The sequence below is a fragment of the Drosophila navojoa genome, chromosome 5 (assembly GCF_054131105.1).
Source record: "Drosophila navojoa isolate 15081-1374.11 chromosome 5, UAZ_NAV_1.0, whole genome shotgun sequence".
Taxonomy (NCBI): Eukaryota; Metazoa; Arthropoda; class Insecta; order Diptera; family Drosophilidae; genus Drosophila; species Drosophila navojoa.
This window is the reverse complement of record NC_142893.1, coordinates 14,795,959-14,820,877: the sequence shown is the minus strand read 5'-3', so window position 1 is coordinate 14,820,877 and position 24,919 is coordinate 14,795,959. Positions and strand designations below refer to the sequence as shown.

At 33.3% G+C, this 24,919-nt stretch overlaps 5 protein-coding genes and 1 long non-coding RNA gene across 15 annotated transcripts; 4 read left to right on the top strand and 2 right to left on the bottom strand.

Moving 5' to 3' along the window:
* Positions 1–607: 607 nt before the first annotated feature.
* Positions 608–2,365, top strand: LOC115564714 (uncharacterized). Its single transcript, XM_089262369.1, has 7 exons — positions 608–828; positions 887–947; positions 1,212–1,360; positions 1,417–1,489; positions 1,548–1,723; positions 1,779–2,112; positions 2,186–2,365. The coding sequence occupies exons 1-7, from the start codon at positions 702–704 to the stop codon at positions 2,277–2,279; spliced, it is 1,014 nt and encodes a 337-aa protein (XP_089118495.1). The 5' UTR covers positions 608–701; the 3' UTR covers positions 2,280–2,365.
* A 94-nt stretch (positions 2,366–2,459) lies between these two features.
* Positions 2,460–13,684, bottom strand: kcc (solute carrier family 12 member kcc). Of its 9 annotated transcripts, none has more exons than XM_089260952.1 (22): positions 12,246–12,464; positions 11,734–11,931; positions 9,936–10,127; positions 8,854–8,987; positions 8,696–8,778; positions 8,352–8,454; positions 8,178–8,283; positions 7,987–8,116; positions 7,803–7,921; positions 7,521–7,739; positions 7,303–7,459; positions 6,976–7,235; positions 6,658–6,910; positions 6,222–6,584; positions 5,960–6,146; positions 5,678–5,893; positions 5,495–5,602; positions 5,197–5,250; positions 3,541–3,633; positions 3,061–3,194; positions 2,864–3,003; positions 2,460–2,793 (listed from the first exon to the last, which is right to left on the bottom strand). In XM_089260952.1, the coding sequence occupies exons 2-22, from the start codon at positions 11,822–11,824 to the stop codon at positions 2,702–2,704; spliced, it is 3,234 nt and encodes a 1,077-aa protein (XP_089117078.1). In that variant the 5' UTR covers positions 11,825–11,931; positions 12,246–12,464; the 3' UTR covers positions 2,460–2,701. The 9 variants fall into 9 exon arrangements, with proteins under 9 accessions (XP_089117078.1, XP_030245186.2, XP_030245185.2 ...); XM_030389326.2 differs by having other exon boundaries at positions 12,259–12,464; XM_030389325.2 differs by having other exon boundaries at positions 12,285–12,464.
* On the top strand, positions 12,827–15,818 carry LOC149091075 (uncharacterized). 2 transcript variants are annotated; one of them, XR_016196927.1, is made up of 2 exons: positions 12,827–13,026; positions 14,669–15,818. It is a non-coding gene; the product is annotated as an uncharacterized LOC149091075 (long non-coding RNA). The 2 variants fall into 2 exon arrangements; XR_016196926.1 differs by having other exon boundaries at positions 14,613–15,818.
* Positions 15,819–17,180: 1,362 nt separating this feature from the next.
* On the bottom strand, positions 17,181–19,719 carry LOC115565090 (WD repeat-containing protein 47). Its single transcript, XM_089261923.1, has 5 exons — positions 19,450–19,719; positions 18,528–18,685; positions 18,069–18,465; positions 17,780–18,003; positions 17,181–17,464 (listed from the first exon to the last, which is right to left on the bottom strand). The coding sequence occupies exons 1-5, from the start codon at positions 19,483–19,485 to the stop codon at positions 17,239–17,241; spliced, it is 1,041 nt and encodes a 346-aa protein (XP_089118049.1). The 5' UTR covers positions 19,486–19,719; the 3' UTR covers positions 17,181–17,238.
* A 458-nt stretch (positions 19,720–20,177) lies between these two features.
* Taldo (transaldolase) lies at positions 20,178–22,211 on the top strand. Its single transcript, XM_018103166.3, has 3 exons — positions 20,178–20,339; positions 21,156–21,279; positions 21,353–22,211. Exons 1-3 carry the CDS (start codon positions 20,243–20,245, stop codon positions 22,125–22,127), a joined length of 996 nt encoding a protein of 331 aa, XP_017958655.3. The 5' UTR covers positions 20,178–20,242; the 3' UTR covers positions 22,128–22,211.
* Positions 22,212–22,380: 169 nt separating this feature from the next.
* On the top strand, positions 22,381–24,769 carry LOC108652811 (U3 small nucleolar RNA-associated protein 25 homolog). Its single transcript, XM_018103007.3, has 3 exons — positions 22,381–22,764; positions 22,826–23,521; positions 23,586–24,769. The coding sequence occupies exons 1-3, from the start codon at positions 22,509–22,511 to the stop codon at positions 24,719–24,721; spliced, it is 2,088 nt and encodes a 695-aa protein (XP_017958496.3). The 5' UTR covers positions 22,381–22,508; the 3' UTR covers positions 24,722–24,769.
* Positions 24,770–24,919: the final 150 nt, after the last annotated feature.

Below are 24,919 nucleotides of genomic sequence, written 5' to 3'. Positions count from 1 at the left end.
TTTATCTTTGAATTAATTTATATACTGTAAAATACAAATGGGCGTAGCCTTATGTGTGTGTGTAGTCTTGTGCAGCGTTACGATTCTAAAGTTTAACAGGGAAGAAACACCAGTCCAAAGAAATAAAGAAAATAAATGCGAATGGAACTGTAAGTTCTATACGAACTATGGTTAGATCATCACTTGCTTCCTTTGCGTAAATACCAGTTTCATGTGTGGGTAAAATTGAATACGAATTCGCATAACTAATTAAAATCAATTATTTCTATGAGCTTAATTATGAGCTTCTTCGTGCTGACGCTTCGCCCATAATTTTACGTCAGCGAAATGTTGCAAGCACTGAATACAAATTGAATAATTAAATTTACATAATATATGTATATTCTTTTATATAAAAAGCCTATATGCACACTACTAAATATTTATAATATAAATTTTATATTCATTTATATTATCTACATAATAGTTATTCCTTTTTATTCCGAAAGAAAAGAGTAGCTGAAAAATCACAGTTTGAGTTAGAATTAGCTGTATTTTAGGTATCTCCCATGAGACTCGATTATTTTAACGACTCTTCGCTCATATTAGTTCCCCTCAAAAGGTAAAAAGTCCCACAGAAAGTTTTCTCTTATTTGTATTGTATATTATTTGTTATTAATTTTTTTTGTTATTTACCTAGGGAAATATAAAGAGTGTATATAATGAAATATTCTTGTGGGTATTCAAATTTATATTTGTTTATTATATTAATTTGTTCTGGATTTACTTTAAAAGCCAACTCAGCGAGTTTTATTGATCATGCTTACGGTATGAATAACGAAACAACAAGTATGTATGATTTGATATTTCGTAAAGCATGCTATTAAATAAGTTATAAATTCTTAAGTTTATCAAGAACGGTCTTTACGACTTGATGTCCGCAGCACTTTGACAGTACAGTTTTATAAGTAAGTAAAAATTAGTGTCATTAATTTATTTAAGGTATTAATGATAATGTATGAGAAAAGAAAATCTTTGTAAAGAAGTTTACCATTTGGGCATTTGCTAGGGAATTCTATTTTGATTAAATGATTTTCTTAATTTGGCACTAACTGAAGGGGCGTGGCATGCCAGCTGGAAGGCTAGATATTTTAGCTTGTACCAAAGCGAATGATAAATGTATGTTAATATAGTATAAATTGTAAACTAAACTATTTTCAATTTGCTTTTAGGAACAATACAAAAACGTTGGAGACTTCGGTGCCATTGAATGAATTCAATCTGGCTAATTCTGGATGTTTGCCAACAGAGAAATTCTCTGTTGTGCTCCATGGGTGGATTCAAAGTTGCTCCGATGAATGGGCCATTGAGCTGATCGAAAGTAAGTTTTTGACTTTGAATACATTTTCATCTCTGTTTAATGTTTGCCATTTTCAGGATTAAGTTTCTATCGCAGAGGCTGCGTCATATGCATCGATTATAGTACGGCCGCCAGCTCATCTTATATGAGGTATGTATGTAACTAACTTCAAATAAATCAGATACTAAATGTTAGTATACCTTTTTAGATTATATTCCAATTTCGATCACATAACCGAGGTGATTGTCTCCATTCTAGTATCTCTCTTTCGATACGGCTTCGATCCGAGTCGTGGATTTATGTTTGGCTTCAGCTTTGGCGGACAGTTGGCATCAGCTGTGGGTCGCGCATTGCAGCCCCATTTTACGCTGCAAAATATAGATAGTAATTAGATTCGATATATAGTTATATACGTCTAGTAATACTGTTTCTTTGTCAGCTTGCGACATGGCTGGTCCCGGCTTCGATCCCATTGACGTCGATCACTCGAAGGCCGCACGGCATGTGCAATGCTTTCACTCAAGCCGCGATAAGGGAACTTTCATCTATTCCTGCCATCGGAATATCATGCTAGGCAGCTGTGGACTGAGTCAGCCATCGATAGCAAGCCAATCTCATCTGGGTAGCCATGGACTATGCGTTGATATCTATATAAATACTTTCGATTATCCATTCTATGCATTGAGCACGCCACCCAGTGAGTGCTTAACATTCTCCAAAGTGGCCAAGATACCGAATCACTATACAGTCGGATATGAGGAGGATTTCAATAAGTATGGAGAATATCCTATACAGGGCATATAATATATATTACGTATGCATAATAAAAGATTCAATTCCTTGCAGGCAAATAACTGGCAAAGTTTATGTTCCGACAAGCCTACATTATCCCTACAATTTATCCAAAAGAGAGCTTCGAATTCTTTTTGGCAAGAATTAAAAATGGAAAGACAGCGTAGATTTTATAAATTATATAGAATATATATATGTATGTTATATATTTGTTTGTTTATTTATTTCTATTTGATCTAAGTCATAATATAGAATAATTTGCAGATGATCAACATTAAAATCAAAATGATATAAATGCGATTTCTGCAGCTTGTTTTTTTTTTGTTAAATATTTATATCATTATTTTTCATTTAATGAATTCATAGATAGTGTCCCCATAATCAATTTAATTAAAAAATCCGTTTTTTGATTTATTGTTACAATTTTTGATATTTTATTTACGTAAAAATAAAATATTTGGACATATGATTTAATATAACAAATTAATAATAACCTTCATTTAAAAATTTGATTGATTCTTAAACTTGTCTAATGTTGCGAACTCTTAAACGTCGGGCGATTAATGCCCTTTAAGAGTAAATTGTTATAACCTCACGACCTCCTCCACGAACCATTAATACTTTTTCAAGTCCTTCTGTTAAAACTTCCAGGAATTCCATATCTAAAAAGAAGTTTATCACACAAAATTAATAAAAAAAATACTGATCGATAGGCTAAGATCTGTTACTTACAATTGCTTTCACGTTCCGCTTTGACTTCCCTCGGAGGACCCGGTAAATTCATGATGACCAATTGGGCATCTTGAGACTTTTCTAATATAACCTCATTTAGTTTTATTGCCGTGTGCATGCGACGAACATTGAATTCGTCTCTGTAAGAGAACAAGTTTAGCAAATCGAAGAAAATTTTGATGAACTCTAGATCTTACGGCTTAATGCTGGATTTGACGTTATCACCAGCTTTTTCTGTTGACTCATCTTTGTTGGATGTGACATCAAGCGCCTCCGTGCTCCCTGGACCATCTGAGTCTATTGAATTGCGTTTCTCTTCGCTTAAAGTATCCTATAGAGGAGTATATAAAATATAATCATTAGATTATTGTGAATTAGGCCAAAATTCGATAAATGTATTTTAATAACAATTAAATGATAATTCTCCAAAATATATGTATATGTAATAAATAATAATATAAATAAAAATTCAATAATAGGGTATACATAATTAAAGAAAATTAAAATAAAAAATATATATGAAAATGTTTTAAATATTTACGTATGTATTTATATATATTTTTTTATATGTATCAGTTTATCTGTTTACCATTCGACCATTTTTAAGCTTAAACTGTATTTTAAAACTAATTTATTTTAGCTCTAGTCTAATATTTCATATTCGAAAGCATACATACGTGATTTTGTGTTTCTCCACTGGAAGGTTCGGCAAACCGAACCCGCGACGCTGTTTTTATGGCGTCATAATGGTGGTCTACAATTGTTTGTACCTGGAATTGCATAAGGTTTTTACATACTTATCTAATTCAAATGGTTCTTAGCTCTTATATTGGCAAATCTCTAAGTTGTCTACCAACAGCAAATCCATGGTCCTCAAATGTTAATTTTACATATATTGGGTAGAATATATATGGATTTTTTTTATCAATTCTTATGAATACGAAATTTGTTATTTCAAGTAAAGTTTGTCTTGAGTAAAGTGGTCCAGGAATACGACTTGGTTCTGTTTATATTGTTAATCTTGAATCGGACTTGATGTATAGTATTAGTTTGTAACTTTATAACTCAAATTATCAGCAGTTACAGTGGTTCATATAAAACCATAATAAACCCGTAAGCTACGCTTGGTATCTGGTTCCACTTTAGAAAGCCTATTTTAAAGGCGAAAGATTGTGACATAAGAAGAGCATTTTGTAGTCGGTTATAGCCGACATTTCATATATGATATGTATAGTATCAGGAGATACAAAGCATGCACATTAAATATATTCAGATTTTTGTATATTATTGACATTTAGAAATGATATGTTTAAGCAAATATATATAGGCTAATAATATCGTTAGAGTTGATGCAAGTTTTTCCCGTATATACCCTTTCTTATTTCATTGAAAAGAACTCCGATTCTCAATTAATGTGAAAGTAAATAACCTGCCAAGCCTAATGATATAAGTATATGCAATTGGGCTGTAGAAATTTTTTGCCTTGCAACTGATTAACCTTAAATTTAAAAAGCTGTGCGAAACTTAACTCAAGTAAAAGGAAACAATGCATATAAAACCTATTAAATCTATTTATATATCGGTTCATCTTTAACAAGGCTAAATAATGAAGCTCCCTTTTCTCAAAGTACTTAAGTGAATAGGGTAAGAGTAAGTAAGAGTATGAGAAGGCAGAGGAAAAGTAGAAGGTGGAGCAGAAGAGTAGGAATAAGAGGAGCAGGTACAGAAAGGGAAGGAGTACATAGAAGTAGCGGCAAGCGAAGGAACAGAAATAGGAGTAGTAATAAAAATAGAAGCAGAACAGTCGAAGTATGGGGAAGGGAGGAGTAGAGGAGTCGGAGTATACATCCGTGTTGAAAGATGAGAAGGAGCTTGAGTTTGACGTGGCAACAGATAGACATAAAAAGACTGTTTCAGCTCTAAGCAATTCAACACATCTCTTAATGAAATTTATAAGAACATCCTTAGTCTAAGCATAGGCAAACGCACATAAACAACATATACAGAATACATACATTCACATACATATGTAAATGGAAAATGGAAAAATGAGATGGATGAAAACATCAACTTACATCTATAGGGTAATGAATGATGTAAGTAGAGCTATGTTGGAATGTATGTAAACCTAATACATACATTAATACATAGATGAAATAATGTAATGAATTATTGACTTTGTAAAAGTGAAGTTCATGAAACAAGCTAATGATAGATATACATTAATATTGGATATAACTATAATAGCTGTTTTGTTTTTGTTTATATATATAACTGTATATGAGAATAATTTTGATCTTGATACAAGTCTTAATTCTGTTTGGAGGCTTTACCAAAGATAACTTATTATCACTGGGTGTTTCCTTAAATTCCATTATAGTTTGAGCCTTTGATCAAATATACAAAGTTTGAAATTTTTATTTATCTTAATAGCTGTCAAAGGTTTTTCACAAACTGAATAACGACTAATAACTGAAAATCATGTAATAAATCATGGAAAAATATGTATATATATAAATTAATAAAGAAATACGAAACAAAATCAAGGTAAACCAAAACTATTTTCAGGATCGTACATAATATTTGCATTGCTTGGGAAGTAGCTCGAAATACCCTTAATGTTCCACTTACCACTTTGGAATTTTCTTTTTTGTTTAAGCCTAATTGCTTAAGCATTTGATTGCGCTGTTCCATCATGAGAGTTCTCTCATAGGTATAGGCTGAAATGTCGCTATTATTCTGAAATCAAAGAGCAATGCAATTGAAATAGACAATGGGAGAGAGCGAAAGGCAAAGTCTCTTTCGGCTGTTTACCATTTCAACGACTTCCACGTCTGCCTCGATTCGTAAGTGATACAAGAATGTCTTCAAATCTTTCTTCATTTGAATCGAATTGTCTTCGATTTGAGCAACAGTGAAAATGCGTAGCTTGCAGTTGCGCCAAGTGCGGTGCTGCTTAAGCAGGAATGGCAGTAGCATGAGTAGGCCACCATCGTGAACGATCCACCAAATATCAATATTACCACCAATCTACAATCATATAACGGTCAGTGAACTATCCTGAACATATCTCTATATATATATCTAGGCAGTTACTTTGTGATTTGATTCTGGGTAAAAGTTAATTCCCTTGGGAACAATCAGCGCCATGTGGCAAGCGGCGACAGTTCGCACCGTTTGAATGAACGTCTTCCAGCTATAACGGCCCTCTTGCCTCCAGCTATAAGGCCAACCAATGATAACCGTATTCGGCTTCATGCCACCCAATCCAATCGTTTGTATGCTGTAAAAATAATAATAATAATAATAATTGCATTTAAAGATAACATTCAATATTAATGAAACATTTTCTACTTACACTGAACTGAGACCTTCGCTAATTTCCTGAGCCACTAGAACATCGCAAAATCCTTTAACCTTCTCATCTGTCATGTACTTGCGCAGCGTATTCTTCGCATCGACTGCTTTGTTAGAAATCTTTGTGTGATCACCTTTTATCACAGATACACAAATTGTTAGGCCCTTGCCAGCCTTCAGCTGCGTGGCAAAGGAGAATATTTTCCTATACTTTGGTATGAGGTTGTCATTCAGCTTGGCTAGAACCAGAATCTGTGGCCGCCAATTTTTCGTATGCGGCGGTCCCTCCTCCAAGCGTTGCAGTGAGTATCTGGCCGCTGTTAGCGCCATGCCTCGAATGCCATCGCCCCATTCCTTCTCGGCACTGTGAGCAAATTGTAAACGATAAATAACAATGAGAGAGTCTGATTCCAACTTTATATGTATGGTAGGCTTACCCTCGATATTCGATGTATTTGTATATGATGATTGCCATGCTAATGGCAATCAGTGCGAAGTACCACGAAGTCATTATCATAACTGATATGCACAGGGTAAGACCTATCAAGGACAAGCTCCAGTGATAGAACTTAAAGCGAGGTCTCCAGTTCGGCGTACGCAGCAAAGTTTGCACGGCACAGGCCAAGTTAACAAAGCCATAGCACATGAGGAAAAACATGGACAAAAGTGGGGCAAGCAGATCGACATTTCCTACAAATAGTATATAGAATATGTATATAGGCCCTATAGGCAAAAGCTCTTCCCGAATCGTATACCTAGCAGAATTCCGCATTGGCAAATGACTAGCGTTAGCAGCAGAGCTCTCACTGGCTCGCCTCTCTTGGATGACTTAGCGAACGGCGCCAGGAAGGGTATAATCTCATCTTTGGCAATTGCCTGCAGCAAACGTGGAGCACCCGTCAAGCTCTGCAGGCCGGCACCCAGTGTCGATAAGAACGAACCGATTAGGATAACCCATTGATTGGGCCACGCAATGTTGGCCACAACCAATTTTCCACCAATTGACTGACCAAATCTGCAATTAAATTCCATTTATACATATGACGTATTATTTTACAAATTTCAATTATTGTAGATCTTACTTATCGCGCAGCAGCAAATTGTCCACGGTGCCAGCAAAGAACAAAACGCTGGACAAGTAAACGGTGCTGGTAGTTAAGATAGCGCAAATTGTGCCAATGGGTATGCTCTTCTGGGCGTCAGCCAGATCTCCAGATCGATTCGAGCCAGCCATAATGCCTATTACAGATTCCATATATTAATATTATCTATATCTTGAATTCTTGATTCTCCATTTCACCTGTCACCGATGGGAAAAAGATGCCAATGAGCAGCGTAAAGGACGTTGTTATGTCTGCCATAATCTGATTGTACGACTGACCGCCAATATTTTCGACATCCACCGAGTTGCGACCGTACGATATAAATTGACCAGTTTCCAAGAACGATGGCATTATATTGTCATAGAATACGCCGCTGGCCAAACCCTTGATACCCTTAACTCTAGTCACATTGTTATCTATATAATCATAATCTTCTATTAAGAAAGCTCAAAATCGAAATGAAATATCTGTGAATTTACTTTGGTAGTACTCGTCGCATTTGCGATCTGGGCAATATAGATCGTATAGCAGCGGATCCTCCTTTGTGCAGTTCTCAATGGGTATATCCTTCAGCAGACGTTTGCCAAGCACACACATACTGTTAAATAACAAAATTTAATAGAAAAGTTATCAATCTATTGTGTTCTTCCCAACAAAACTTACTATAACTTTTCATTGCCATGAATATTATCGAAGATTCCAATATAGACAGCTATTATGGAGAATATGACACAGGCCAAGGCAACGGTTGCGAATTTGTTGACAAATTTAACACCCAGGAAAACAATTAAACCTAAGGCAAAAGACAATTGTAAATGGCTTCTGAATAATTTTCATAGATTTGCTAAGCTTACCCATGAATAGAAGGAGCATTGTGCCATATACTCTAAAGTTATTGTACATGGCCTCGGCGTCTTTTGTGAAATCTCCAAATATGGATGCCCACGGTGCCATATACGTCTATGATTTAACATATAAATATGTGTTGCAATTACTTGTATATTTGTTTATTTTAATTAGTTTCTTACCAGGACAATTTCTACAGCGCCCACAATGTACATTGCAGCCGCCAACGTTGTCCCCGTATAAAATAGCATTCCGACAGCGCCGCCAAATTCAGGACCAAGTGACCTAAGTATATATGAATATTAGATGAATGCAAGTCATACAAGACTTTAACTTTACATCAATCACATATGAATAGATCATATTTGCATAGTATAAATTATTTTTCTTCTATGCTCAATCAAAGTTATGTAATCAGCTTTAAGCTCTCAATCATATAAACGACATGCTGATGATGTCACATATTAATTATACATGTATCTGATTTGGTTTTTATCATTTTATTATCGTATCAATAAATCTTTACCGTGATATCATAAAGTAGCTCCCTCCTGCCGGCACAACTCCATTCGTTGCAATGGCGGACATAGATATCGCAGTTAGCATTGTCTTAAATAGTGAAATAATTATCATTAATACATATTCGATATCAGAAATGTGTTAGTATAGAACTGTAGAAATTACCACACAACAGCAGGTGAGCACAATTAAGAATCCACAAACAGCGCCAGCCGTACCAACAACCCATGTTAATCGAATAAATAATATTACACCAAAGATATTTTGAATACACGGCAAAAAGACTCCAATAAGGGTTCCTAAAGAACGAGAATAAAGTTTAATGGTAAATGTGTAATAATTTATGAAGTTATAGAACATTAAATATTTTATATACATTTTTTTTTAGAAACCCCTTTCAGAACTTTTATTAAGTTAACTCTTCAGACTACCCTCGCAATTGCTTAAAGCGTTATTAAATATTTTAGGCGCAGCTCAATACCTTTTTTTCGAAATAACTATTGAATTAATCAAGATAAACAATGTAAAAGCCGAAAACTTGTGGATCTATTGAAATTTATGAATGGGATTCGTAATCAAGCATCAAAGAATCAGTTGCAAATTTTCTAAAGCTTTAGGCCCATTGAATATGCTAATGCAAAGTAGCTAAGTGATGAATTAGTTAATAAAATAGCTCTCTTGGTTCATTTCGTATGTGCAGCTTGACAGTTATACTTGTTCGTTGCCAGAAAACCGCAATTTTATTGACTTTTAGCTGATGCCAATTGACCTTATCGAATGTGTATCCATTGCAAGGCTTGAAATTTCATTAAAGCTTAATTTAAATTGATGAACTGTTTTCATTAATTTTTAATGAAGTTTAATGGCCGATGAGGAGTTGTTTGGTGGCTGAATACCAAGTTTTTAAATTGAAAAAAGCTATAGATTGACAAAATCCAATAAAAACGTTGGTCTAGTTTTTTTTAATACTACTAAAAATTATGTCATATTAAATATAGTTAATTTCAATCAATTTATCTGCTCTTTCTAGTATACCTATAATAAGTGGAAGCATAAAAAACAAAACACTTTATGCATTTTGATTTAAGCCCACAAAGAGCAAAATGAATTGTTGTCAGCTCTCAAGAGATACTTCTTCTCGGTGTGGTATCAATAATAAGTCGAGGAGATATAACCGCACTTTACCAGATTTCAAGCTATTTGCATGCAGAATAATAAATGGAATTGGAAGTTTCGATTAAACATACCCATGCGTGCTGATGGCGGTGGTGGCTTTGCATCTGGGTCGGTTGCCGCTGGTATCGTGTTCTCATAATTGGCAATTGATGAAATGAATGTTGAAATATGCGGCCTCGTCTCCAAATCATCGTCATAGAGGTACAAATTGGGATCGATAGTAGACTTCTGATTTTCTTCGACATTGTGTACATCTCGAGTATCTGAAAGGCATATAATTTTTGCCCATTTAGATCTATCTTATATACAAAATCTGTTGAATTGAGGAAATGTTTTAAGAGTCAACTTATAGACTGTTTCTACATTTTTAAATATAAATATATTATGTATATATAAATTAATATACTATTTGTATACTTTTTATTTTTTATACATGTATTTATTAATTATTATTTAAATATTTATCATTTGCTGTACTATATGAAATTATTCTAAAGCAATTCAGAGCTCTTTAGTCAGAGCTGACTGACTTAGAGAAACTCTAAGATAATTGCTGACATTCTGTATCAGGAGCCACGACCTGATTTTAGTATTATTGTAAAAATAAATAAAGCTTTTATATATTATTATAAAGGTTGCATTTATTTTAATTAGGCCATTAACATTTGCTTTCTACACCAATCTATTCATACAGTTAAACAGACAGACTATTGTCAGATTAGATAAGATTGCATTGCCTTAGTTCCTCGCTTTAATCGATGTTAGCCACGCCTAGTTTTTCCTTTTTCTGTACAGACTATAAACTCTAAACTTTCACCTTAAAAACAAAATTAAATATTTAACACTAATTACTTTATATATTTTTTTTTTAAATGTCTTTCAAAAGTTTCTACAGCCTTAGCCAATATAAAAACTTTAACAAGCGAGAAACCCTATCCCATTTAATATGTAGGCGCTCATAAAGTTTGCACAGATTATGAATATTTAACATATTTATACCTTTTCCAGACTCCACAAAATTAAATAAAAAATTCATTTCAAATAGCAAACAGTTATGCGTTGATGGAGTTAGAGGGAATTTGTGTAAGGATTTGATTAAATCATGGCGGGTTTCTTAGATACACATTTGGTTTAGCTGGGGCAGTGGGGAATAAAAGACCTTTCGCTGGAATACTTGTAATATATCTTCTGGTATGTTTTATTTTTTGAGAGTTTAAAATTTAAAATCATTTGCATTATACATTTTCATTTGAATTTTTTGCACTCAATAGCAATTTCGTTAGATTTCTAATGAAACTAACTTTATAGGCATTGTAGCAGGTCAGCTAAAAGAATTTGAATCACATTAAAAGCCCCATATTTAGAGGTAGGCAAACCACCCACGAGTTGTACATACCTTAAAAATACCTTTACACAAAGCACTCAAACATATGCGCACAATCACACAAATTGCAATCGACGCTGGCTACTTTTTTCTGCCCCATAGCAGAGCTTTGTAAGAAGATATTTTTTGGAATAAAAGTCTAGATAATGATTAAAGACATTAAAGCCATTTTTGCATAGTCTCAATCACTGTTAAAGTTATGTAGGTCATAAACTCAGCTCTAGAGCTGATAGCTCCAAATATGGATTCGAAAACTTATTTCAGATATTCAGCCATATACCAGAAAGGTTTTTGCTTAAATCTTATCTTGAATATTCATTTATTTGAGTATACTTTTCTCTTGTTTATTCATTTGATGTATTCGAATATTCAGGTCTGCATCCATAAATTTTAATATACCAGCAAGATATTTGATATTTGCTTGATACACATATTCGAAAACTCATCCCAGAATATACTTTTTTCTTCACTTGATGTATTCATACCTGATTGTTTACTGTCGAGCTTAGTTCCATTGTGTTCCGATGGCGTAATATTCATTTCATCGGCATCTTCTTTTTCACTATTACATTGCATGTTATCGCTTAATGTAAGTCAAGTACCACTCCCAGATCACGATTGTCACTTAAAATTAGCTAACACTTTGGTTTTTCTAGGTCATAGTTCGTACAACATTTAAATAGCTAAACATATGAAATATGAGAAATTGAGGCGCAAAACTCTGGCTTTAAGCTAACTTTTCATTTTTGCAAGAAAAAAAATAATAAGAAAGTAAAAATTAGGTCAATAATAATGGGCCTATCAGGGCCGCACGCACACGCACACACACACACACATATATTTGCATATACATATCAGCATCTGAGCCAATAATCAATGTAAAACTAATTTTTTAAAATTCTTGAGTTAGCCATTTGTTTAAAACTTGGTCAGAATTTTGCACTTTTCAATTGGCAATGAACAAACAAAAATTTGAATTGAATTTAAGCAAATTTACTCTGAGAATGAACCTGAGTTTCTTTTTATATAACTTTACACGTTGCAATCTCGTTTAATTGAAGCTTTGCATAAATTTGTGTTTTTTTTTTAGATTTTTTATAAATTGAAAATTGCTTAAAATTGTACTAGTTGTTAAATGGGCTTATAGAAAATATTAAGAAAACGGTTTGTATGCGACCGAATAAAAATTATGTTGCCCAGGACTCTGAGCAATAAAATTGAGATGAAAACGAAAGCTTTTATCAGCACAAGAATTTCACCCCAGAATTCCGAGGACAGCCCTGGGAGAGCGAGAGTGAGTGAGTGAGCGAGCGAACGAGAGGCCCACTTCCAGATACTTACGCGTGCGGGTCTGTATTTATTTGTTTGTCCTAGGCAAAGCCCCAGCTACAGCCACAGCCACAGCCTCAGCCTGTCTCGGCCCCAGCCTCAGCCCCACACATTCCATTATACAGATAAAGAGAAAGTTCTCTCTCTCCCACACGCACAGCATCCGCAAAAGCATCGGCCCGCGAAAAAGCTTTGCTTCTCTCGGTAAGCTTTGGCACAAGGCGAGCTTTATTGCGCAGGTGATGATGCTAAAGTATGTCACCGGGACATCTGGACATCTCCTCTCCACTGCATTCCCTTACACATACACAGATGTTTGTTCTTATTATTGTTATTCGCCCGAGGATTTCTGTTTAACAATTGTCAACTGAAAACTTTTCAATTAGAGTGGATAAATTGAATATTATGTACAATTACTAGACTCTACAAATAGATATGCAACAGTATATGTAAGTACATATGGTTTTTATGTGGAAAGCAGACTTCCTTCCCCAGTTGCTGCCTTCCTTCGTTCGTTCGCTTGATTGTTCCCAGTGAAAGTTATTGCTAACACATGATGTCCTCAGAAAAAGGATACTCTCTATCCGTTTTGAATTGGATCGGAATGACTTTATTCGTATAGTCATGTCCATGAGATTGCATCCCACTTGGTGGTATTTATAAAATTTTATAATTATGTAGTTTCTCGTTATAAGAATTTAAAAATCTTCTTCAAAATATGTTTAACTAAAAAACACTTTAAACGCTTTTACAGCCTGTAAGGAGGTCCTTAGAAATACTCGTCTTTCTAGATATATTTTTAACTATTTAAGAATAAATTAAAATTAATATAAATTTATTTTATATTCTCTTTATACAATACAGTTTATAATATTTTGTATATTTCAGGTTAACATTTTTTGTACATATCAGGTTTTAAATCATTCTATAGTTTATATAACTAGAGTTAAAAATATTCATTAATTGTACATAATTACCTTGTAAATCTTCCAAATTATCTCCTAAAAGCTTGCCCCGCGCGGATTCATCTTGAAGATAGTCCAAGACGGTGTCTTCGTCTGTTTTTGTGACCTGAAATCTGTCTGGCATGTTTGTGGCTTTGATAATCTAAAAAATAAAACAAGAATTGTAATTATTTATCATATTTATATCATTTTAGTTAAATGCATTCGAAATCGGGTGTATATGAGTAGTATCTGATTACTTCAGATACTTTTTGTATAATTGATAGATTGATCATCAAAAATCTTTTAAAATATAAATAAAATTAAGTTCTCGTATAATCAAGATAAGGATAATAACCAAGATAGTCCCATAAAAACTTTATTGACACTTAGCTACCAAAATTATTTCCACAACGGATCTGTTTCCGCTCTCACACACGAATGACGCTGGTATCGAAAAATCACCTTGAGCGTGGCGATAAGTCGAATAGAGTTTCGGGCTCGGCACTAATGGAATACTACGACACACCCAACGCACATGATTTGAAACAGATAAGCCATACAGAGAAGTTTGTGAAGTCCACGCATTAACAGACATATTGCAATTAACACATCTGCACAATGCCAATAAAATCTGTTAACAAATTTGTTAAGGTAATAAGGAAGCACACCTTTCCGAAACTGACAAAAGACGTGAAATCCTAGGGAACTGCATACGAGCAAGAAACTTTCCACAATAACTGAACAATTTTTTAGCATGCTGAATTATTTAGCATTTCATTTAATAAAATATAAATTATATGATAGCATAGAGTTACGTTTTTGAAAGAAAAGAAGAATTTTCACCTACAGCGTGATGGCCAAGTACGACAAAATAGCTTTAACAGATTGCCATTGCAGCAATCAGCATTGTTAATTTTAGTCAAGCTCCTTTTCCGTCTTAGCCACATCCCTATATCAAGTTCATATACAAATGTTCTTCATTAATTTTACAAATCATCAATAAAACAAGCTTGAAATATCACATTTTCAAGCTCTTTCGAGAGCCTCATAGTACATCAGCTGATTTTGTTATCGACTCCTGTTTACAGCTATTGCGAAGCGAGCCAAAGCCAACTAAACGAGTAAATTAAATATCCACTTTCAGTTTCTCTACCCTGATGTTACGCACATAACTCAATAAGCATATGAATTTTTTTGAATCGTTTAGTCACACACAAAATATTTTCAATTATTAGATATTAGTAGCCAGACTAAAAGTCTTTAATCACTTATGATAATAAATATATATGTAACTCATTCACACATGAAATGTATGATATAATTTATTGCATAATATTCTATTATTCAATATATTGTGACACAACTTAATTCTAAATCTAAAAAGTTACCTAATTTATCATATATTATATCACAACTTTTAGCTAGACACTAAAACATTTCCACATCATGTGAAAAAAAACAAAAAGAAAGAGTATTTATACATCGTTGCGGCAGAGTCAAACGTTCTTTCGTTGTTTATCCCTCTTTTTGTATATGCATACACATACTCACGCATTTGTAGCGGTATATACATAAATGTGAAAACATACAGAGACAAATGTATGCATGCCTATATGTATGTTTGTATGTATGTACATATGTATGCATTTAGTAGCTAGCATAGCTTGAACTTTAAATCATAAGATTCCAGAAGCGGCAGCAGTTCAGTTCAGTTCAGTGAGTAAAAATTGAAACGAATTTTACATACAAATGTGCACAGACGCATGCATTCATACATACAGACAGACAATATGCAAAACATAATTGTAAACGGAATAAAATCAAATTGTACTTACACTTATACACTTATCAACATTCACTCACTCACACGCACACGTGCACATACATATATACACACATATATATTGATATATATGTATGTATATATTAGTCTGAATACGAATATTTGTGTTCCATACAAAAAGTAGATTTGTTTGGTTGCTCTGATAGACAAATTATTGTCTGTTATTAATTAATAATTATTTAAATTATTGTTAAACTATTAGCAGCGTTGATTTTCTTTTCCCTAATATTTTGTGAACTTTTCAATTGTACGAATAAAATTAAACTATCATATTGAAGGCGCATGAGTAACAGAAACCAATTTTTCTACTGTATATAATTTGGAGCTGCGAGTTGGGGGAAATACTGTTGTATTAATGAAAAAGTAACTGAAAACCTATTTAGCGTATTAAGAATGGATACCGATTGTATTTTAGACAAATATAACAACTACAAAAACACATTTTGTTGTATTTGTGTATGTTGGTGTATATACATACATACATACATATGTACATCTGTATGTATTTATGTTAACATATAAACGTCTGTCCATTTGCATGTTATTTAAGTACAAGTTTCGTATGTATGTATGCATATACATATGTATGAGTTTTTAGATGTATATGTATGTATGTACATACATATGTACATATATATACATACATACATATGTATAAATGTTCGTATTTCATAAGATTCAACATCATTTACGTATGTGTGTACATACTAAATCATAAAAACATACATACACACATATATACATATGTATGTACATTCATACCATACGTGTATATAATATGCATATGCATGTACATACATACATACATATGTCATATGTAAACATATTTCCTTAATTTTGAGCTTATCTGTAAAGCTTACGATTTAAAATTTTATAAATTAGAGTTCATTCAATTTTTCTAAAATACATCCATTTTCATTTCTATTTTTTCATAATATTTTTCTAAAATACAATTAAATTTTTGAAATTTTCTTGATTGTTATCTGATCAAAGATTAATCATTGTCATAGGTGGTAAAGATAAGGCCTGAGAATGCTAACATACATAAATCCACTCCACTGTAAAGCTTAAATATTTGTTTGATCAGCATTAAAATCTAGAATGAATTGAATTCGAGGAAATTGTAAACTTTTAGTTTGTCTATGAACAATCATACATATATACAATGTTAATCATAGCTCGAAGGTGTGAGTGTAGTGTGATTAAATGATTTAAGGCTCAAGGGTCAAGTGTATCTTGAAAGCTCTTGACATACTAAACATGTCTAATATGTGCATATCGTATATGTAGGTTTCCTGATGTTATCTCAAGTTAATTAACCGCTTCAAACTGGAAATCATTCCTAATCTGATATATATAATGGTGTACGACCGTAAGACTAAAACTCAATTATATATATTTTATAGAAAATTTAATCTTATATATATTCGTTTACTGTTTACGAAAAAATTCTTATCATGTTTTTTTTTCGATACTTTTCCATTACGTAATATCGATAAGAGAAAATCGAACCAATAACAAAAACAATTGAGAAACGTGCAGAGCACAAAGATAGATTTTTGTTTGGTATTAATAGATGAACAAATCCTAATTTATAATAAATAATTAATGCAAACCAATTTCGGACTTAAGTTTATTATTATTATTTTTTTTATAGATAAATATAGAAAATAAATTATTTGCACAAGCCATTTCAAATCCATACAATATTATATAAATAAATATATGTATATATTTATATATAAATAAATATGTTTATTTTAAAAAGTAAATATTAATCCCAACATGTGATTGATAAATTTTCACTAGAACCTAAACATTATTGGTATATTTATTAAATATTTGATATATTTATGTTTAAATAAAATAATTTAGGATTGAGGTAAAGCCCATAAGGTTGCAGTCTTATCCGCTGATGTTGAAATAAATGAAAACTCAGTTGGATGCCATCGAATAGTAATCGCCTTGTCTTTGTGCTTGGCCACAACCACTGAGGCAAGATCGTTGGCTAGATCACCCTGTAAATCCGTAAGTTTAATCGTACTATCATAGCTACAGGTGAGCATATAATAAGCCTCTGGTGAAAAGCGTATGCATCTGGGAATAAAATGAGATATACAAATAACAATAGATAACTTTAAAAAAATGTAAAATTACATAATGTAAATTCCACATAGAAATATATCTAAGGAGCCCAGGAAATCCGTTTTCTAATTTTGATAATTATATGCTATATTCACTTGTGAAAACCACCTCTGACTGACTTAAATATACAAATTGTTCCAAGTCCTTAAGGCCATTAATTTATCTATCATCTATTGACAATATTCTATATAGCCCGTATGGCACTGTTGCTATTTTTTGACCTGAATCGTTATATGTCTTATATCTTAGCATTCACATATACTTTACCTAATTTCCGCGCTATGTGGATAAAATCGTTGTATTAGCCTATTGCCGCGTATGTCGTATAGCACGCATGCGCTATCCGCGTGTCCCGAAACCAGCAGTCGCCCAGTCGGATCGACGCAAACTGCAGTTACTGGCGATTTCTGCAGCGCTCCAGGCTTATATTCCTGATCAAAGGAGCTGACAGCTTCGTTAACTCGTATGTCCCAGAAACGTATCGTTTGATCCTGCGAATGTTACGATAAATATCTTTGACTGGTCTTGCATAGCTGCGGCGAAATCGATTAATTACCTGCGATCCCGATACAAACATCGTATTATTCCAGCTGTACAGCGATGATATGTGTCCACTATGTCCTCCAAAAGCGTGCATTGGCATACTTGTCACACAGTCTGTTACGTAAATCTTGCAATCACCGGCGCCGCCGCTCGCGAGTAATCGGGATTTGGTTGATGAGTTGTCGAGGAAGCACATATCTCGGACAGTTCCATCGTGCATATTCAGTTCAATCTCTTGACCCACCAGCTGATTCGTATCCTTGTTAAATCGCATATACTTGATGGTCTTGTCATTCGACCCAGTCGCAACCAGTTCGCCATCTGCTGACCAACTCGTACAATATATCGATCCTCGATGATGCTTTGTGCGTTTGCATAAAACAGATGGAGGATAAAAATGTTGATCGTGTCTATTTGTCGAGAAATAATTATTTAATTATATCTGGAAATTGACTTCAGTTGTTATTGTTACCTCAGTTTAGATATTTGCGGATATTGGCATATTCGAAAGGTTTTAGAATTTGATCCAACGGCAAAAAGATTTCCATCTGGGTGAAAGTCCACGCTGCGTATAGCCTGAGAATCCGTTATGGTTGTAACAGCAACAAACTGTGAGCGTTCTTCATCTCTCTGAAAGCAAAATGGTATTGCTTTAAGTTTTAAGTAAAATGTAAATAAGTCTATAATACATTAATGAATGCAAAATAATCTGAGGTCATAGGATATTTTGCTGATCTTTAATCAAGCGAAGATAAGTAAAAAGAGAGAAGTATTTATTACATATTAAGCCCGCGATGGTATTACTGAATAAATCAAATTAATTTAATTCGCCATTTTATATCAAATCTAGGTTGGAATACGGTATTGCGCTTTTCTGGTTTCCACTTTTCGCTGGAAATGAAATCTACACGAAAATTGGTACTTTCTAACTTCTATTGCATTTGAGGCATTTACCCAGCTCGCCCGAGACGAGACATGCCAACGTACACATTCTTTCGTGTTGCCAAGAGAAATATCTTTTTCTTTCAAAAAAATATTTTAAACTTTTAAAGAATTAAATAAAAGCTATGAGATCGCTAGCTTATATACTTCTTTCATACCGTTCTTCCATGGGTAAATGCATACGCATATGTATATGTACATATGTATATAAAATACTTAAAATTGTAAAGAAATTATATATACATATGTATATATAAATATAATTTAAAGTTCCGTCTTAAGCATTCATAGGAAAGTATTCAATGACGTCTGATTTCGAAAATTTAAATAAAATTTATATACAAGTATCTAATTTATTGTATACATTAAAAAGTACCGCTATCCTAAAATTTACATTTCTGCATTCACATTTTCTTGCTCAAACTGGAAAACAATCCAATCAATTTATTTACCTCTCTCATATTTGTATCGCTTCTGATGGAATTCATTAATTTTAGGAACTAAAATTTAAAAACAAATCTAATTTATTTATTATAAAAACTGTTTACAAATATGATCAACTGGTATATGTATATACTATATAAATGTCAGCTTTGCAAGAGATGGTAATATTCAATACAGATTACATTTCGTTCTTACATGCATTCAGGGAATTAGAGAATATGAAAGATTAGTTTTAATCTTCTTTGTGCATCTCGAATAATTTTTGAATGTATAAAATAATATTCGCATTTCGAATATGTATGTTGAACCCATAATTTAAAAGGATATACAATTTTTGGAAAAACTTTAAAACTAACTATCTAAGATATTTCGTTTGGTCTAATAAGAAAAATATACAAATTATTGGCAAAAAACATGCAAACCAAATGCTAGTTATCGAAATGCTAGTTCACTGAACCAGTTTTAATGGTCAAATTTAAAGAAATATGTATGAATTGCATATATTAAATAATTTTAAATTTCATAAAACAAAATAATATTTTACTAAAAAATATATATTTATTATATTTATGAAATGAATATATATATTTATATTTTTTCTTTATTTTCTCTTAAGAATTCCAATAAGAAACAAAACATGGAAACATATATTAATACCATTGCATTTATTTGACGCACAGATCTAATATCGAAAGACTAGAACATCGATTAGATTGACATATTTGTAAAAGTCATATCGATACCTTGACCTTAGCTATCGATGCTTACAGATCCAGTCTAAAGATTTAGTTGCACCGGGTAATGGGAAGCGATCGCGTTACAAAAAAGATAAAGATGTCGGCTTTGGAACAGCTTAAGAAAATAACTACAATTGTAGCGGATACCGGCGACTTCGATGGTAAATCAAAGCGAAGTTTTTAAATTGGAAAATTAAATTAGTTTTTAGTGCAAGCATTTATGTACACATATAAAGTAAAACAAAAGTCGAGCCCATTCACCTCGAGTTTAACTTTTATTTGAACTTCACGCATTCTTCACGTTCATTCAAACCTAGAGTATTACACGTGTATACATATGTATGTACATACTTATAAACATGTAAATACATATATGTTTGTATGTGAATATACGATTATAGCTTAGAAACGTGCAAAGATCATGAAGTTCAAATAAAAGTTAGACGAAGGTGAGTCTGACTTTTGTTTGACCCTCTTTTTGTTTTTGTATTTATCTTAATTATTCATTATTCAAATATTTACACTTCTTAATGAGCCTTAATGTGATTAAAAATATAGCCTTGAAATGGAATAAAATCTTAAAAGATTTTGTATATGTATATATTTAAAAAAATGTTTAATATTAATAATTATATTTTTTATAAAGTTTATTACCTCTTAGATAATTTAAAAACAAATAGAGTTGTAAATAACTATACCCAAAAACCAAAAATCAAAAGAAAAATTAAAATTTTTCAATGAAATGTGGGTAAATATTAATAAATAAAATTATTTTGTTAAATGTGCTTATTTGAAAGTTGAAAATTGCATTCATTATTTGAAGGCCTTAATAAACTGTAATTAAAAAACTTATTCACTGTTTGACGTCATTCTAATTTGAAATTTTTTAAAGTGGAAAATTGTTTGGAACGGTTGTTATTTATAAAATTATTTGTATGTCTCGCAACTTTCTTTAATAATGCATTTCTTTATTTCAGCTATAAATATATATAAGCCTACTGATGCCACGACTAATCCATCGCTTATATTGTCGGCCTCGACTATGGAGCGCTACCAATACATAGTTAAAAATGCTGTCGAATATGGAAAGAAGAAAGATGGGTAAGTCACATATATATAAATACAAATAGACACAGACATATTACTTATAATGTTAAATTTAACTTCACTGTAGACCACTGGAGAACAAGGTATCGGAGGCGATGGATTATTTGTGCGTATTGTTCGGCTGCGAAATTCTAAAAGTTGTTCCGGGCAGAGTTTCCACCGAAATAGATGCACGTCTTTCGTTTGATACGAAGAAGAGCGTGGAGAAGGCATTGAAATTAATTGATTTATACGCGAGCTTCGGAATTAAAAAGGACCGCATTTTAATAAAACTTGCCTCAACGTGGGAGGGTATCAAAGCGGCAGAAATTCTGGAAAAACAGCATGGAGTGCACTGCAATCTCACTCTGTTATTCTCATTTGCCCAAGCTGTGGCTTGTGCCGAAGCTGGTGTGACACTAATCTCCCCCTTTGTTGGCCGCATCTTGGATTGGTATGTGGCGAACACAGAGACCAAGAAATTCGAGCCGAAAGCTGATCCTGGCGTTATCTCAGTGACGAATATCTACAACTACTACAAGAAATATGACTATAAGACATTGGTGATGGGCGCATCCTTCAGAAACATTGGCGAAATTAAGGCGTTAGCTGGTTGCGATTTGCTTACGATCAGCCCAAGCTTACTAAAGGAACTGGAGAATGATGATGTCGTACTGGAGACAGCTCTATCTGTGTCCAATGCGAAGCTACAGGATATTCAGAAGATTACCATTGATGAGAGTCGATTCAGGTGGTTGCTCAATGAGGATGCCATGGCAACTGACAAATTGTCTGAGGGCATACGCAAATTTGCTGTTGATACAGTGAAACTGGAAAATGTCATCAAAAAAATGTTTGCCTGAATTTAAATGTACAAAATGAATTTGTAAAAAGAATAATTCCATTTACTAACTGATATATTTACCACCCTTTTCCACATATACAAATGTTTTTAAATCTTTTTTAATCGATTTTATAAATAAATTTAAAAAAAATCCTATTTTATTCATTTACAAAAGAACTCGGAAGATAATATAAATAATTTAAAAATAAATTTATATTAATAGTTATAAAAGCATCTGCTCAGTTCTATCGATAGTTTTTATAGGTTAGTCGGGAATAATCGATTTCAATATGTCAAATATTTATCTATCGTTGCGTGTTTACTGTCATCGCTATTAGTCAGTCCGACAACAAGTTGTGCTCCACGTTGTTTACGAGTTGAATTTGAAACTTAAGGTTAAATGAAAATGAAGGAGAAGCGTAAACATTTTGGCTCAAGGCCTAAACGAAATGACTTACGAAAGGACAAAAAACCGCCGAACAAACACAAATTCATACAAAGAAGCAGACAAATGGAGCAAATGCATAGAACTGAGAGTCAATATCAGAGCACAATTGATGATGGATCTAAATTAACTGCCGATCTTCTACCAGAACTGCAAGACGAAGCGCAATTCTATGAACAGCTTGTAAGTGGATATAGCTCGACAATAGCAGGTATGGAAGTAATTTATTTAAATTTAGCACAGCATATTCCTAATTAACACATTCCGTTCAGTTCCCACAGTAAAAAGTGAAGAGAAATGTATTGCACAAGAAACAAAAGTTCAGGAAGATGATGTAGAAATGGATCAAACCCCTCAAGACATTGCAGATATAAAGAAATTAAATGTCTTTAGGAATCGATTTGATTTTGAACTAGACTCAGATGATATTTCTGCAATAATTGCAAAAGACACAAAAGAGGTGAAAGGCAAATGGTCTGCAATTGGAAATTTCAAAATCGAGAAACCAAACTTAAAATCTACTGTTGACTCGGATGATAATTACAAACAGCCTGCAAATATTTTAAAAGCAACGGATCTTCAGTTATTAAGAGTACAACCATCACTAACATTGAATGTTTCCTATCCCTTATCCACTGTACAAACGGAGCTCTTTCATATTGCCAACAGATACTTGGATCTTTACTATCCTCAGCGAACTCTTGATAATGCGGAGGAAATTCGTTATGTATATTGCCTGCATGCAATAAATCATATATTAAAATGTAGGGCCTTGATCTTGCGTAACAATGAGAAAATCAATGAACTTCTCAAAGATCCCACGCAACCGGCGAGCGAACTATCCTTGCCAGACAGTGTCAGGGATCAAGGTCTAACGCGACTGAAGGCGCTTATTATATTGCCATTTCGTGATTCTGCTTTGAAAACTGTGCAAATAATAGCAAAACTGCTATTCGAAAATCGCAAGGGTATGTAATGAAGCTTTGTTAGAAATATAATAATTTTAATCAAATGTATATATATTATTTCTAGATCCAAAAACTGGCTATCCGATTACAAAGTACGAACGTTTTCTTGAAGAGTATTCCGGAAATACGGTTTATTTCCCAAAAACCAATCCCAAACCAGCTGATTATGAGCAAACATTTAATGGCAATACGGATGATAATTTTAAAATCGGAATTCGCCTGACTAAAAAATCGATGTCCTTGTACACTGAGTTCAGTGGATCGGATATTTTAATTGCTTCTCCGTTGGCACTGCGTATGGTTATTAATGACAAGGACCAAGACTTTGACTTTCTGAATTCAGTCGAGTTGCTGATTATTGACCAAGCGGAGCTGCTTCTAGCCCAGAATTGGGAGAATCTGCTGCAAGTCCTGGACCATTTACATCTGCAGCCGCAAAAACTGCCCGAAACTAATTGCCAACGACTGCGTTCATATTGCCTCAATGCAACGTCCCGCTTTTATAGGCAAACCCTACTGTTTTGCTCGCACGATATGCCTGAATTTCGCGGAGTCATAAATAATAAATGCCATAATTACCAAGGAAAAGTGCGCATTATCAATCAGATTGAAAGTGGATCCATAAGCAATGTCCTAACGCCAATCAAACAAGTTTTCCAGCGCATCGAAAGCTCAAGTGTTGAGTCAGCTCTGGAGGATCGCTTTCAGCATTTCGTGCGGAACATTTTGCCACAATTCACAAAGTCTGGGTACTCGCATTGTCTGCTTTATGTGCCCAGCTATTTCGATTATGTGCGCTTAAGAAATCACTTTAAGAAAGAAATGATTAGCTTTGTCCAAATAAGCGAATATTCAAAGAAGGAGAAAATCTCCCGTGCGAGAGATATATTCTTCCATAGCGGTGCTCCATTGATGCTCTATTCAGAGAGAGGTCATTTCTTCCGGCGCACTCGTATCAAAGGAATCCGACACTTAATATTCTATCAGCCACCAAATTTTCCCAACTTTTACCCGGAGATGATCAACTTAATGCTTGATATTAACCAAAACCGCAGAGATGGCTTACAAGATGTTATGAGTGTTAAAGTCTTATATACCAAATTTGATTTACTTAGCCTAAGTAATATAATTGGCAATGAGAATGCCTGGAATCTGACAACAGGTGCCAGCGATTCATACCTCTTCTCGAATAAGGAATAAACAAGTTGTACAGAAATAAAAGTATATATATATAATTGTTATAACAAATTGTATCGTTTTTTTTATATGTGATCCTAAGATTAAATATGAAGTATTCTGTTCTCATAATGAACTATGCTCTACACGTAAGCGACAGCAATAGCACGTATAAAGTGAACGTGACAGGAAACTCTTGACTCAATAAGACCGAGAGCCATC